At 54.4% G+C, this 12,085-nt stretch overlaps 4 protein-coding genes across 4 annotated transcripts; 2 read left to right on the forward strand and 2 right to left on the reverse strand.

The window, feature by feature from the left end:
• Positions 1–535: 535 nt before the first annotated feature.
• SCP_1003870 (Putative peptidase) lies at positions 536–2,080 on the reverse strand (the record flags this gene model as incomplete). The annotated part of the gene is made up of 8 exons (XM_027762252.1): positions 536–673; positions 740–766; positions 819–1,149; positions 1,202–1,403; positions 1,454–1,563; positions 1,615–1,860; positions 1,917–1,993; positions 2,051–2,080. The coding sequence occupies 8 exons, from the start codon at positions 2,078–2,080 to the stop codon at positions 536–538; spliced, it is 1,161 nt and encodes a 386-aa protein (XP_027618053.1).
• A 441-nt stretch (positions 2,081–2,521) lies between these two features.
• On the forward strand, positions 2,522–5,181 carry SCP_1003880 (predicted protein; the record flags this gene model as incomplete). The annotated part of the gene is made up of 15 exons (XM_027762253.1): positions 2,522–2,834; positions 2,886–3,020; positions 3,072–3,143; positions 3,193–3,323; positions 3,406–3,571; positions 3,621–3,783; positions 3,834–3,858; positions 3,913–4,036; positions 4,084–4,217; positions 4,269–4,428; positions 4,478–4,505; positions 4,556–4,589; positions 4,638–4,684; positions 4,754–4,885; positions 4,950–5,181. The coding sequence occupies 15 exons, from the start codon at positions 2,522–2,524 to the stop codon at positions 5,179–5,181; spliced, it is 1,896 nt and encodes a 631-aa protein (XP_027618054.1).
• An 856-nt stretch (positions 5,182–6,037) lies between these two features.
• SCP_1003890 (hypothetical protein) lies at positions 6,038–9,302 on the reverse strand (the record flags this gene model as incomplete). Its single annotated transcript, XM_027762254.1, has 6 exons — positions 6,038–6,991; positions 7,048–7,780; positions 7,836–8,402; positions 8,461–9,016; positions 9,063–9,128; positions 9,188–9,302. 6 exons carry the CDS (start codon positions 9,300–9,302, stop codon positions 6,038–6,040), a joined length of 2,991 nt encoding a protein of 996 aa, XP_027618055.1.
• Positions 9,303–9,665: 363 nt separating this feature from the next.
• On the forward strand, positions 9,666–12,085 carry SCP_1003900 (hypothetical protein; the record flags this gene model as incomplete). Its single annotated transcript, XM_027762255.1, has 2 exons — positions 9,666–11,463; positions 11,520–12,085. 2 exons carry the CDS (start codon positions 9,666–9,668, stop codon positions 12,083–12,085), a joined length of 2,364 nt encoding a protein of 787 aa, XP_027618056.1.

Raw genomic sequence — 12,085 nt, forward strand, 5'->3', positions numbered from 1 at the left:
GAAAATAGCCGAACAAGAGGAGGAGAACACTATAGGACGGCTGGCCTATAATGTCAACCGAGGTTTCGCCGTACAGTGAGAAGCGCCGGATAAGCGCCCACCCCCCCCGCCAGCGGCGAAACCTCGGTTGACATTATAGGCCAGCCGTCCTATAGTGTTCTCCTCCTCTTGTTCGGCTATTTTCTCGCTCAATCGGGTAAGTCTCATAAAATATATATATCACATGATCTCTTAAAACATATGATAAAGGAGCGAGAACGCTATAGCGACGGCTGGTTTTAGGAGCCTGCATTCTCATGCTCTTGAAGTATAGAGAATCCTATTGAGTTAGAGGTACACAATAATATATTAATGGTACGGTTCTTCTACAGTACCATACCGTAGTCAAATAAGTTGCACATAGCGGCTGATCAGTCGCAAATCCGCATAAGATATTTCACCGCCGATCCTGGTGGGAAAATAAATATTCTCTTCCTGACGCCATTTCATCCAATCCTACATACAGACGACAAGCTTACCCACTGTAATCCTGTTACTATGATTTCGCGAAGAATGTTGTGATCTTCGTGGACATGTCGGGCTTGGACGTCTTCTTCTGCTTCTTCGCTGTTGGCTTCTCAGACACTAGTGTCTTTGTTACTGCTTTCTGCGGTGTTGCCTTCTTCGGTGACGACTAGCAGGAAATTAGACAAGTTAGATATAACAACATATCGGAATTTGCGCATAAAAATATGCCCACCTTATCTCGTATACTTGCAGCATGCGGCTATATCGAACAACTCAGAATGAAGCTAGACGAAGATGACCTGAAAACGCACCTTGGCCGGAGAAACCTTTGACATCTCTCCGTGTTCCTCGTTGGCCTTACTACTGTCGACATACTCAATATCCGAATCATCGTCCCATGCATTGATCTTCTCAGCTTCCGCCTTGACGCCATGCTCGGCAGGGCTCTCCACCTTCTTGCTAGACCCAGGCTGCGGGGATGCGCTTCGCTTTCTCTTCTTTGTTGGGGTCGCAACCTTGGCAAACGGACCCTCCTGCTGCCTAGCGAACATCGCCTGAATGCCGTCCTTCCTCTCGGCTAAGGGTTCGATGAATGAAGGTGACTCCGTCCCGACTTTCCCGACTTCTTTGGGCACTTGGTAGCTTGCGCATACTGAGTACAATGGTTACAAAGTGGGAAGAGGTATCAGCTTACCATAACAGTGGGGAATCCAGGTTGTGATAGGGTTGCACTACCTTCGTCAGCTCAGGAGTCCACCTTTGAGGCGAGGTATTGAGCCAGGTGTTTAGAGCTTCCATGGACGGCAGTATTACTGGTTGCCTGTCGTGTAGCCACTCAAATTCCTTGCTGGCGTCCGTGGTGACTACGGTAAATGTCCAAAGCGGTTCGGTTTGCCCTGAATGTTACGCTCAACATCAAGCAATGTTTCGCCATTAAAACAATTACCTTCCAACACAACGCGGTCATACAGGCCTGCAAGCAGCATCAAACTACCGTTCCTGTGCTTGGTGAAGTGAGGTAGTCGTTGTGCCCCCTTCTTCAACCACTCGAAGTAGCTACGGTACATAAGGCTCGTGAAACGGGTCAAGTATCGGACGTGGGCTTACCCTTCGCATATTACGGCACATCTCCTTTTGCCCTTGATGCTCGCCCACATGCCACCGCCCTCGATTAAATTCTCGCAGCGCGCGTTAACGGTGTTCAATCGGTTGTCTTCATGCTTGCTCCAATGAGGCACCAATCCCCATTTCATAGTTTGTATGATCAGAGCGTCGGAAGGAGCATTTGGAATATCCTCTCCATGCTCGCGTCTACGCAGGACAGGTGCTTGCGAGCGCGGTGCGATGTTGTGCCTGAAGGGCTGTTGGAGCCTCCTGCTGAGATGCGACAGACCGGATTTCATACACACCTAGGCACAAATTGCTCCTGGCCTATCCACTCGCCTACTTGCACGTTGTATCCGTGCAGCTCTTGTATTTGGTGATGCTACGCGAACTGACCTGTGAATGGGAACCCAGAAAATGTACCAGAATGGCCGCTCACGGGGATGCCCAGCGAGAAACGTCCGCACATTCGGCATGAAATCGTATTGCCCGGGCTGAGTTGAACTTGAAGATGTGTAGGTGAATTGTTTTAAAGGATTAGAGCACGCAATACACGAATTGAATAAGTAGAATTTGCGGAGGCAGCACGCTGTGATAGTGGTGGTTAATCATCGTCAACCTTGAGCGCGTAATAGACCTCGATCACTACCGGCAATTTCCAGGCCACAGCTTGAGGAGACTTCAGGACCAGCAGAAATCGAATGCACCGCGGCCGCAGGTCTAGTCTCAGATTCTGACACAAAATGCACGATTTTAATAGGAATCCAGCTGTAAGATAGCTACAAAAACGACTGTGGTAGAACTATGATTTGATTCCAACCTTCTACGAAAGTCTTATCCAGAACCCGCGCCTTCGGAGCGCTCCGAACAAGATCCTACGAGATCTCGTTGGACCATGTCTCGCCGCAGGATGGAGTCGGACCAAACCAAACCTTTTGTCGAGGCAAAGACAACTTCAACGACGGGTTCAAAGTCAGCAATTTCTCAGACTTCATCATCCTCTACTCGTCCTCGACTTTTCTGGCTTTGTGTCGCCTCTGTGCTTGCCGGTATCGCGTATCGCATAAACTTATCCGGACCTGAATACAAAACTGTCACGCAGTTGCCAGATTCTTATGCATTGTGCAGTAACAATGGGACGATATACACCGTCAATGAGGTAGAGCCTGTGGTTGATTGCATGCTTGTGAGGAAGGACAAGATTATTGCTACCGGAAGTCTATGTGCGTAGCCTGAACTCTTTCACCTATTTCGTACTGACGTGCTACTTCAAGCTAGCCTTCAGGTACAGTGGGAAGAGTATCAGAACGCACTCATTGCACGATTCTACGGTAATGAACCTAGTGCAAAGAAGCCGCTCACCATTATTCGTCCTGTACCCGGTAGTATTGTTGTACCTGGTCTAGCAGGTACATTTTATGACTGTAGTTGCATTTCATTTTAATGCCATTTCGCCGCAGATGCACACGCACACCTGATTATGTACGGCTTCAAAGTGGAGCTTCCGCTTGACGGAGCTGAAACATTTAACGGTGCGTTTACTGGTGGATAACCTTTCCCCCCATCGACCAACCGAAGTAGACGTCCTGGACATCATCGAGGATTATGTCCGCTCGCACCCCGATGTTTTTGCTGATGAGACTCGCTGGGTGGAGGGCATGGGCTGGGACCAGACGCGTTGGAAAGGGTGGAGAGGTGGCTTTCCGACGGCGGTCAGTACTTCTGTTCTATCGAAATCTTTTAAGAGCTTCGCGTAAGGTGAAGGATATGTCAATTGACTGAATTCCTTCACAGGCGGATCTAGCCATACGCCCGCTCCTTGCATCGCGTCCACTCGCACTGCACCGTGTTGACGGGCATGCTCTCTGGGTCTCTCCCACAGCACTAGCATTTGTGAACCCAGGGCCGGGGGAAATTGAGGGTGGAGAAGTGGTGCGATATGAGAACGGCGAGATGACTGGTTCGTGGGTAGGTTTTTCTAGCTTGCGCCAAGCTTAATGGCCTCTCAGGCGTGTTCCTCGATGCTGCTATGGCGCTCGTACCTAAACCTCCCCGGTCCGCAGCGCAGATGAAGGCATATCTCGAGCGCGCGTTAACTGACGCGTTGGCCGTGGGCTTGACGAGCGTGCATGATGCCGACGTGGAAGTGGATATGATTGATGTATTCAAGCAGTGAGTTATCCAGTGTACCTGAATAGTTTATCACCCTAATCAGCGATTAGGGTGGCAGACGAGGGGAAGTTACCTGTACGTTCATAGATATTCGCACGCATTCGTGCTTACAGCATTCCATGGGCGTAGCTCCGCGTCTACGCTATGGGTCACTCGAACGAGCCGACATATTGGGGTGATAAAATACCGTGGCTTACGGGCTACGGGCGGGACGGACGGCTGAATGTGCGCAGCGTCAAGCTGTACACAGATGGTGGGTCCGTTCTAGTGTATCTGACCCAGATGCTTGACAATATACAGGTGCACTGGGGTCGTGGGGCGCGGCCCTTCTGGAACCGTATTCCGACAACCCCGGGACAAGCGGACTCATGCGCAGCGACGAAGCGGCGCTCAACGCGACGGTGGCACGCTTCTGGGAGGCTGGCTGGGGTATCGTAAGTTATGCAGTGTTTTGTGTCCCGATACATGGGCTGAGGTCGACGGAGAATATCCACTGCATTGGGGACCGCGCTAACAAAGCCGTACTGGACATTTTTGAGGGCCTGCTGGGAAATGATACCGAACAGGCACATGCGCGGCGACCGAGGATCGAGCATGCACAGATCATGCGTGTCGGAGACATAGAGCGTGCGGGAAGGCTGGGTGGTGAGTGGGCGATAACGAGGATTTTTCTCATGCTTACGTGCCTACATAGTGATTACGAGTGTGCAGCCCACACATGCGTACGTCCTCCCCAATGACTTCGTTTCTCTGATACTGACCTCGGTTGAAGGACAAGCGACATGGGGTATGCTGAGAGTCGCCTGGTACGTGTATCCTGGAGTATCCTGAGGTTGTGTTTGATGCGTTTACAGGGTCGAGATCGGATCAAAGGAGGATATGCATATCAGTCTTTACTGCAGTGAGGCCGAGTATTTCGACGGCTCGCTTAGGCACCATACTCATCGACGCTCTCCGCTGCACCCTACAGGGCATCGCCTTTGAAGACCCTCCCTCTAGGGTCAGACTTCCCAGTGGAAGGCATCAATCCGCTGCTGGGGTTCTACGCAGCCGTATCCCGACTTGACGTGAATGGGAACAGCCCACACGGGCCTGGCGGCTGGTACGCTCATTCATTCACCAGGTATCAGACTACTATTATGAGTGACCTCGCTGATCTTCTGCAGGTACCCGGCCGAACGCCTTACGCGCGCGCAGGCGCTGAAAGGCATGACTCTCGACGCTGCGTATGCGGCATTTGCGGAGCACGAGCTCGGGTCGCTCGAGCCAGAGAAGAAGGCAGACTTTGTCGTGCTGGATACGGATATCATGCGCGAGGACGCGCCGTTTACGGAGATTCTTGCGACGAAGGTGCGGGCGACTGTTGTGGATGGGCAAATCCTGTATGGCGCGATATGAAAGCTCCCTAGATAAGTTAATTTCAGTGCTAAGTTGTCGCTCTCTGACGTGTGCCCTGATTACTGATCCTTTGCACACTCTGCAATTATTGCACCGATTAACTTGTGTGCACAAGAGCGTACCACTAGACACAATCTGTTTTTGAATTTGACTGTCAAGTATACCAAGGCCAAAAAAAGCGACCCGTTCCGACATACCGAGAATTCATAGAAAGACATGATGAGCGTCCGGCCTGGATATTGTACCGATCAACACCTTCCGCCGTGACCTTGCAGATATACCATCGCATTAATTCCTGCAATCGCGATTTCCTGGGGAGAGAAATTGGTAAGGATGTGAGTACTGGCGTGTCTAAAAGTCTTATTTTCTGTCTTGTATAAGTTGTTCCTCAAACGCCAACTCTCACTAGCTCGCTGTCGAAAGAATGGATGAGCTCGCCGGGTTTGTTGCTCGATAGCAATATTATTGACAACGGCCCGAGGCTTTCATGTTATGGACTGACGTCCACCGAGTCGTATGTTCGCTGTTTTGAGGCTGTATCATAGATAGGCATTCTGAAAGCTGGCAGGTAGATCACAAATGTACACGTGAGGATGAGATGTGACGGAGATGAGATGTACGATATGTAAGAGACAAGTAAAGATGAAACAGGCCTAGGCAGCGCTAGCAAGATGACGAACGAAGACAGGAAGGAAATCAAACGAGACACAACACCATTGCAACGGGTCAAGCAGAGAATGAGTACGAGAGAAGAGGAGACACGAGATAGCGAACACGACCACTGACACAGCTCATGCATACGACTTGCAAGCCAAGTTCATCTTTGGAGTGTGAAAAACGCAGTCAGCCCGGATAATTATTGCCAATATTGCTGCTGTCTCGGCTGGTACGTGTAGAATTGGCCCGCATCCGACCCGCCCTGTGGGTAGCCGCCCATATGACCCTGCGGAACCTGGCCCTGCGGTTGGTGCTGCTGCGCCTGCTGGCTCTGCGGCACCGCCGATGTGCCCGCACCGAATCTTTGCGCACCATAGAACCCGGCTTGAGCGGGCTGCTGCACGCCACCGCGGGTCTGTGGTTGGCCGACACCGCCCTGTCCAACACCAACACCCCCACCGACATCCTTGACGCCCACGTTCCCGCCGTACGGCTTGTACACGGTCTCAGGGGAGGCGCCGCCCGCGCGTTGGCCGATGGGCGGACCCGACGAAGGGCCGTTCGACTGGCCGAGGCCCATGAAACCCTGCATTCCTTGGCCACCGGCGCCGTAGAGCGACTTGCCATACTCAGCCTGCGGGATCGTGCTGCCGACGCTCTGCGCGTGGGAGTGCTGAGAGTGATGCTGGTACCCAAGATCATCGTACGCGCTCGACGGGTGTTGCTGTCCATACAGGTTCTGGGCATACGGCGACTGTGGCTGCACCGCGCCCGGTCCTTGTTTCGCGGCAGGCGACGGCGCAGACTGCGGTCCGGGCGGTCCTGCTTGGAAAACGGTCGGGTACTTCACGAAGGGCTGCGGCACGGTGTAACCAGAGTTGTAAGGGGAGCCGTAGTACTGGTTCTGCGGGTAGGGGAAGTAGTATGGGAGGGGTGGAGGGTAGCTTTGTTGCGGGCCCTGGCCTGCATTCGGCTGCGCCTGGTTTGTTTGTGATGAGGGGGGAAGTTGTTGAGACGACTGAGAATTGGTAGGAGGAAGGCCGGGTGCACCGTGAGACTGTTGCTGAGCACCGGGCAGGCCCTTGATTTCGTCATGACCAAGTACGTTATGGTTCCCGAAACCAGCGGAGCCAGAGTACGAATCATAAAAAGTCTGCTAATCGCCAAGTAAGTCTGAGATATCAAGGGTGTATGCCAAAAGAAACATACTCTCTGGGTGTCGGTGTAGCCATATTCACCGCCAAAGCCTGTGAGGCGCGAGCCCTGGCCTTGGTGCTGGATTTGCTGCTGGCCGAGCTGGCCAAACGCACCATATGGGCTCTCTTGCGCCTGAGTCGCGGGCGGAGTTGGGGTGTGGAAGTACGGTGCCTCAGGTTGGCGGAAGTACGAGGCTCCACCAAGGCTCTGCTGTTGCTGTTGGGCGTGCGGAATGGACGGAGAGTGTGCTTGGTTCTGCGCGGGCTCGAAGTGTGAGGGGAGACCATGTTGCACATATGGAAGGTGCTGCTGCTGCGCTTGCGACTGAGGGAGCTGGTGGTTGGAAATGGATTGCTGCGGGAGAGACTGCGAGTACTGGGATATAGAGGATGTGGATGTACCGGATGCAGGTAAGGAAGGTTGGGCTTGGATTTGGGCTTGAGTGGGAACAACAGGTTGGGTGAGGGAAGGAGGTAATGAGTGCTGCGGTTGAGCAACATGCTGGGTGGGTTGTTGTGTCTGCTGTTGTTGATGCTGCTGTTGCTGTACCTGCTGTGGTAGCGCCTGCTGGAAAACATTGGGTGCGGCACTTGGCTGTGTAGGAGGAGAGATAATAGGTGTAGCAGGTGTCTCCTGAAGCTGCGCAGGTGCAGGGACGGACGACGGTTGTGAAGACAGCTGTGGGTCGAAAGCACTTGGCTCGGTTGCGCGAACAGACACCTCTTCCGGTGAAGCGGGTTCATACCTAGAGAAATACTGATCAGTAACTGATATCGTTGACAATGAGCGGCAACACATACGTGGTTACATCAAGGTCATCACCACCAACGCTCAAGCTGCCAAACTGCATGCCAACTTTCTCCACGGTTCCAAAGTTTGAGCTGGGCATGACCACGGCCTGATCCGTCGTCTTGAACTTCGCGCTGCTGCGGTGCGCCACGGCTGCTGGTCGTGTATGAGCAGCCGGGGTGATCGGTTTCACGACGGCCGGGAGTGATTCGACTATAGGTGGCTGCTGCAGCTGGGGGGGAAGCGCACTGGGAACAGCATGTTCAGGAACGACAGCTGGCTCTTCGGGTACATGCACTTCAACCTCCACTGCTTTCGGCTCTTCAGCAGTACGTTGTGTCTCCGCAGCCCATGTATCAGCTGCAAGCACAGCGGGCGGCTCATCTTCCCATGTAGGAGCTTGTACAGTAGTTGGCTCTTCCCAACCTTGTTGCGGTAGCTCCGCGGGGGCCTCCTCTAGCAGAGGACTGTGTTCTGGTGCAGCTAGAGGTGCAGTTGAGGGAGCAGGAACAATAGCAGGAGCAACCGTTGAAGCAGGCACCGGAGCAGATGGAGTAGGTGCTGCCTTCTCGTGGGGTCTACGACATGCACTACGTTGGGGGAAGAACTACATGAGGCCAATCAGAAAACACATACCGTGCAATCTGCGCCCAGGACATCTTGGACGTTGCTGGAGTTTTGGTCACCTTCACGGACGCAGGGCGTTGGGGAGCAGCACTGGGAGCGTGAGCAGGATGGGCAGCTGAGCCGTTAACGGCGGTATCACCTCCCCAAGTTGTAGGCGTGCTCGTTCCCCATGCAGACTGGGTAGAAGGCGCAGCGTTAGTAGTCGCCTCCGAGGGGGGATGCTCCCAGGCTTCGGCAGGCGTTTGTGCGCCATCCTCCGCTAGCTTCGATGGAGCCGCAACAGGAGTAGCGGTGGTAGAAGCGGATGCCTCTGGCTTGGACACCGCTGTTTCGGTGCCGTGAGAACGTCTGGGCAGGTGGCCGTTGGTCTCATGGTGGGCACCGCGGGCGAACGACCCTCGTGCTGCGCCGCCCCGTCCAGCACCACCTCTTCCACCGCGACCGCCTCTGGCACCGCGGAACTCACCACTCCTGGGAGAAGAAGGCTCTTTCGACTGAAGTGAAGGCGAAGTGGTCGGTTTCTTGTCCTTCTTACGGTTGACAGAGCCCCACTGCTCAGCATGACCTGGCGACGGATTAATGGTGCAATGACAACACAAGTAAAAACCTACCTTCACTGATCCTACTTACTGCAAGCCCTATGTCTCCACTCACTTCGTCGAGCACAGATTGCAGATCTGTGGGGTCGCACGAGCATTTGAGCATCGAAAGAGAGGGATGTGGTGGCGGAAAATACCTTCGTTGGACCATGCAGGGAAAAGTTCTTGGAGCGTTGAAGCTTGGGTGCGGTATTTGTCTTGCACAGCGGGTTGCAACTGCTGTGTTCTGCGGAAGTTAGGGGATTGATACATTGGGACGGGATCTTTTGTATGTTTTTTTGGGGTGGACCGTGACGGAAAATGGGAACGCGTTGGGAAGCAGGCGACTTACGCGCAATGCGTTAGTTTGGAACACCAATTAGATTAATAATGGCTATTATGAAAAAAAGTAGTTTTAGTTATATAAGTGTGATTTTGTATCTCCAAAACCAGTTAGATATCCCCTTACATACTCAAAATTTGCTCATCACAGGCTGCAGCTCCAAGCTCATCACGTCCATCCTCCAACTAGCTGGTACTATCCTGAACTGTAGCTGCTACTGAAGTTTTCTGCTAAAGGTCTCGTTCAGAACTTCTGGAAGGCGACACATAATCTGCATTTACTTGCAGAGCCTCATGCCTCCAAGGAAAGGTCGTCCAACCAATCTCACTCTTCAGGTCACGACGACAAAGCGTCCTGGTCTTTCTAACACTATTATCGAGCTCGAGACACCAATTGATGACGAAGACTTGTTGAACCTCTCCTCCCCATCTACCGGCTCGTCTGACTCACCGATTGACTACCAGTCGCACCTCGAGACAGACTCGGACGCCAATTCGGACGAACTCTCGAAAGACTTCGCTATACTGGAGAGACTTCGACGGAATGTACAAAAGAACCTGCGCCTACGGCCTCTGCGCTCGTCCTCTTCCGTCCGCACCCGCCAACCGGCATCGCCACCGTACAGCTCCTGGGCAGAGCGGGAACGACCACAGCCTTCGCCAAGCCCGACCTCAAGTATGAGCCCCGACAGCGCGTACTTTACACCCGTCTCCGAACCCCGCGCCACACCTTTAAGCGCATTCTACGTGGACGCAGACAACTGGACGTCCTCATCTCGCAAAGAGCACTTCCCGACCGGTATCGACCCGGCGATACTCGTAGCACGCCTTTCCGCACCGACACGTCCGCTACTGATCGACACACGACCGGTTGGGCTGTTCCACCAGAGCCATATTGAAGGGAGCATCAACATGGCGATCCCGTCCCTGATCCTCAAGCGGTCGCGGAAGCCGGGGGGCGGGCTGCAGGACTTGGACGCTTTGCGGCAGTTCATCCCGACGGAGGAGGGCAAGCGGCTGTGGGACGACATGATGACGAGTGGGGACTGGGATGGAGACGTGATCGTGTACGACGAGACGATGGAGGATAAGGAGCGCCACAACACGGGGGCGACGGCATGGGGGCTGTTACCGGTGATTGTGCCCCTACTCGACCCCGGGAACGTCGACTACCTCGAAGGCGGCTTGGCCTCCGCACGGCAGCATCCCTATCTCCGTCAACTAATTGCGACCACGAACAAACGCAGGGAGGAGCCGACGAGCCAGTCGGCGGGATTGTTCCAGCTGGACGTGTCGAGTGCGGCGCGGACGAGGAACCTTCCCGAAATTGAGCAGACGTTACATTCACCGTTCGCGACAATGCCGTCTGCGATACATACATGGCACGCTATGGGTGATTATGCCACACCTTCGCCACCACCGTCACAAACTGTTTTCTCTCGACCGCCACCACCGCGGCGGCCAAGTATACCCACACTAAGGAAATTGGACACGACTTCCGCGGAGCGACTGAACGCAGGGATGCCGAAGTTGCAGGTGCGCACTGCGCCCATAAAAGCGGCGACGCTGTCTGCGCCACCACTTCCTGGGTCTGACCACTCATTACGCTCGCGTTCGCGTTCTCCCTCACACCTGAATCTATCTTTTGCGAATCACTCCCCGCCGGGATCTGCTCGGCTGCTATCCGCCAATTTTGGCTCGCACGACTTTCTCCCACCACCATCACCCTCGTTTCCTGGTGCGGGATCCAGCACACCACATACCCCATCGACGCCAATGCCGCGCTCGCCCTCCACTGCACGACTCGATTCTTCGCAGCCGCCGACAACGGAGGAACCATACCCTATTTTCACTGTATCAACAATTCTACCGAATTTTCTCTTCCTCGGTCCCGAGCTCACGGCAGAAGAGCACGTCGAGGAGCTGTTCGCGCTGGGTGTGAAGCGAATATTGAACCTCGCTGCGGAATGCGATGACGATCATGATCTACGACTGCGTGAACGCTTTGAGCGCTATATTCGCATTCCCATGCGAGACACAGTTGAGGAAGACAATATCACGCGAGGCGTGCGCGAGGTCTGTGACCTTCTAGGTGAGTTTTCTCCTTCAGTTCTACGGCTTAGTGCTCATATCGCTTTTGCTTCGAAGACGACGCACGTCTGCACTCTGCGCCGACCTTCGTGCACTGCAAGGCAGGCAAGTCGCGATCTGTCACGGCCGTAATGGCATATCTTATACACGCGAACCACTGGACCCTCTCACGCGCCTACGCCTTCGTGCTCGAGCGGCGCAAAGGCATCTCGCCCAATATTGGGTTCGTCTCGGAGCTCATGACCTTCGAGGAGCAGGAGCTCGGTGGCAAGTCCGTCGGCGTAGTCAAGGTGCCGCCGCCTGCAGACCCAGACAGCGGCGAGGATTCTGCGAGCGGGGGCAGCGGCGTCGGCGCCAATTACCAGGTCGCGCTGGGCGGGCGCCGCCCGCAGAACGTGCGCGAGAGCCTGCCGCCCGTGTTCACGAGCCAGCATTCGTTCCATGTAATGCCTACGCCGAGTGCGGTGGACTCGGCGTCGCTGGGCGACTCAGGCCAGGAGACGGAGATCAAGGACGCGTCGGGACGGTATCGCCATGCGCGCCGGGCTCCGGTCGACGAAGCGACGCTGCAGCCGATGCGGCGCGTGAGCAAGGCGGGGCTCGAGAGCTCTGTTTATGCATGA

This window comes from Sparassis crispa (genome assembly GCF_003851025.1).
Source record: "Sparassis crispa DNA, contig_000009F, whole genome shotgun sequence".
Taxonomy (NCBI): domain Eukaryota; kingdom Fungi; phylum Basidiomycota; class Agaricomycetes; order Polyporales; family Sparassidaceae; genus Sparassis; species Sparassis crispa.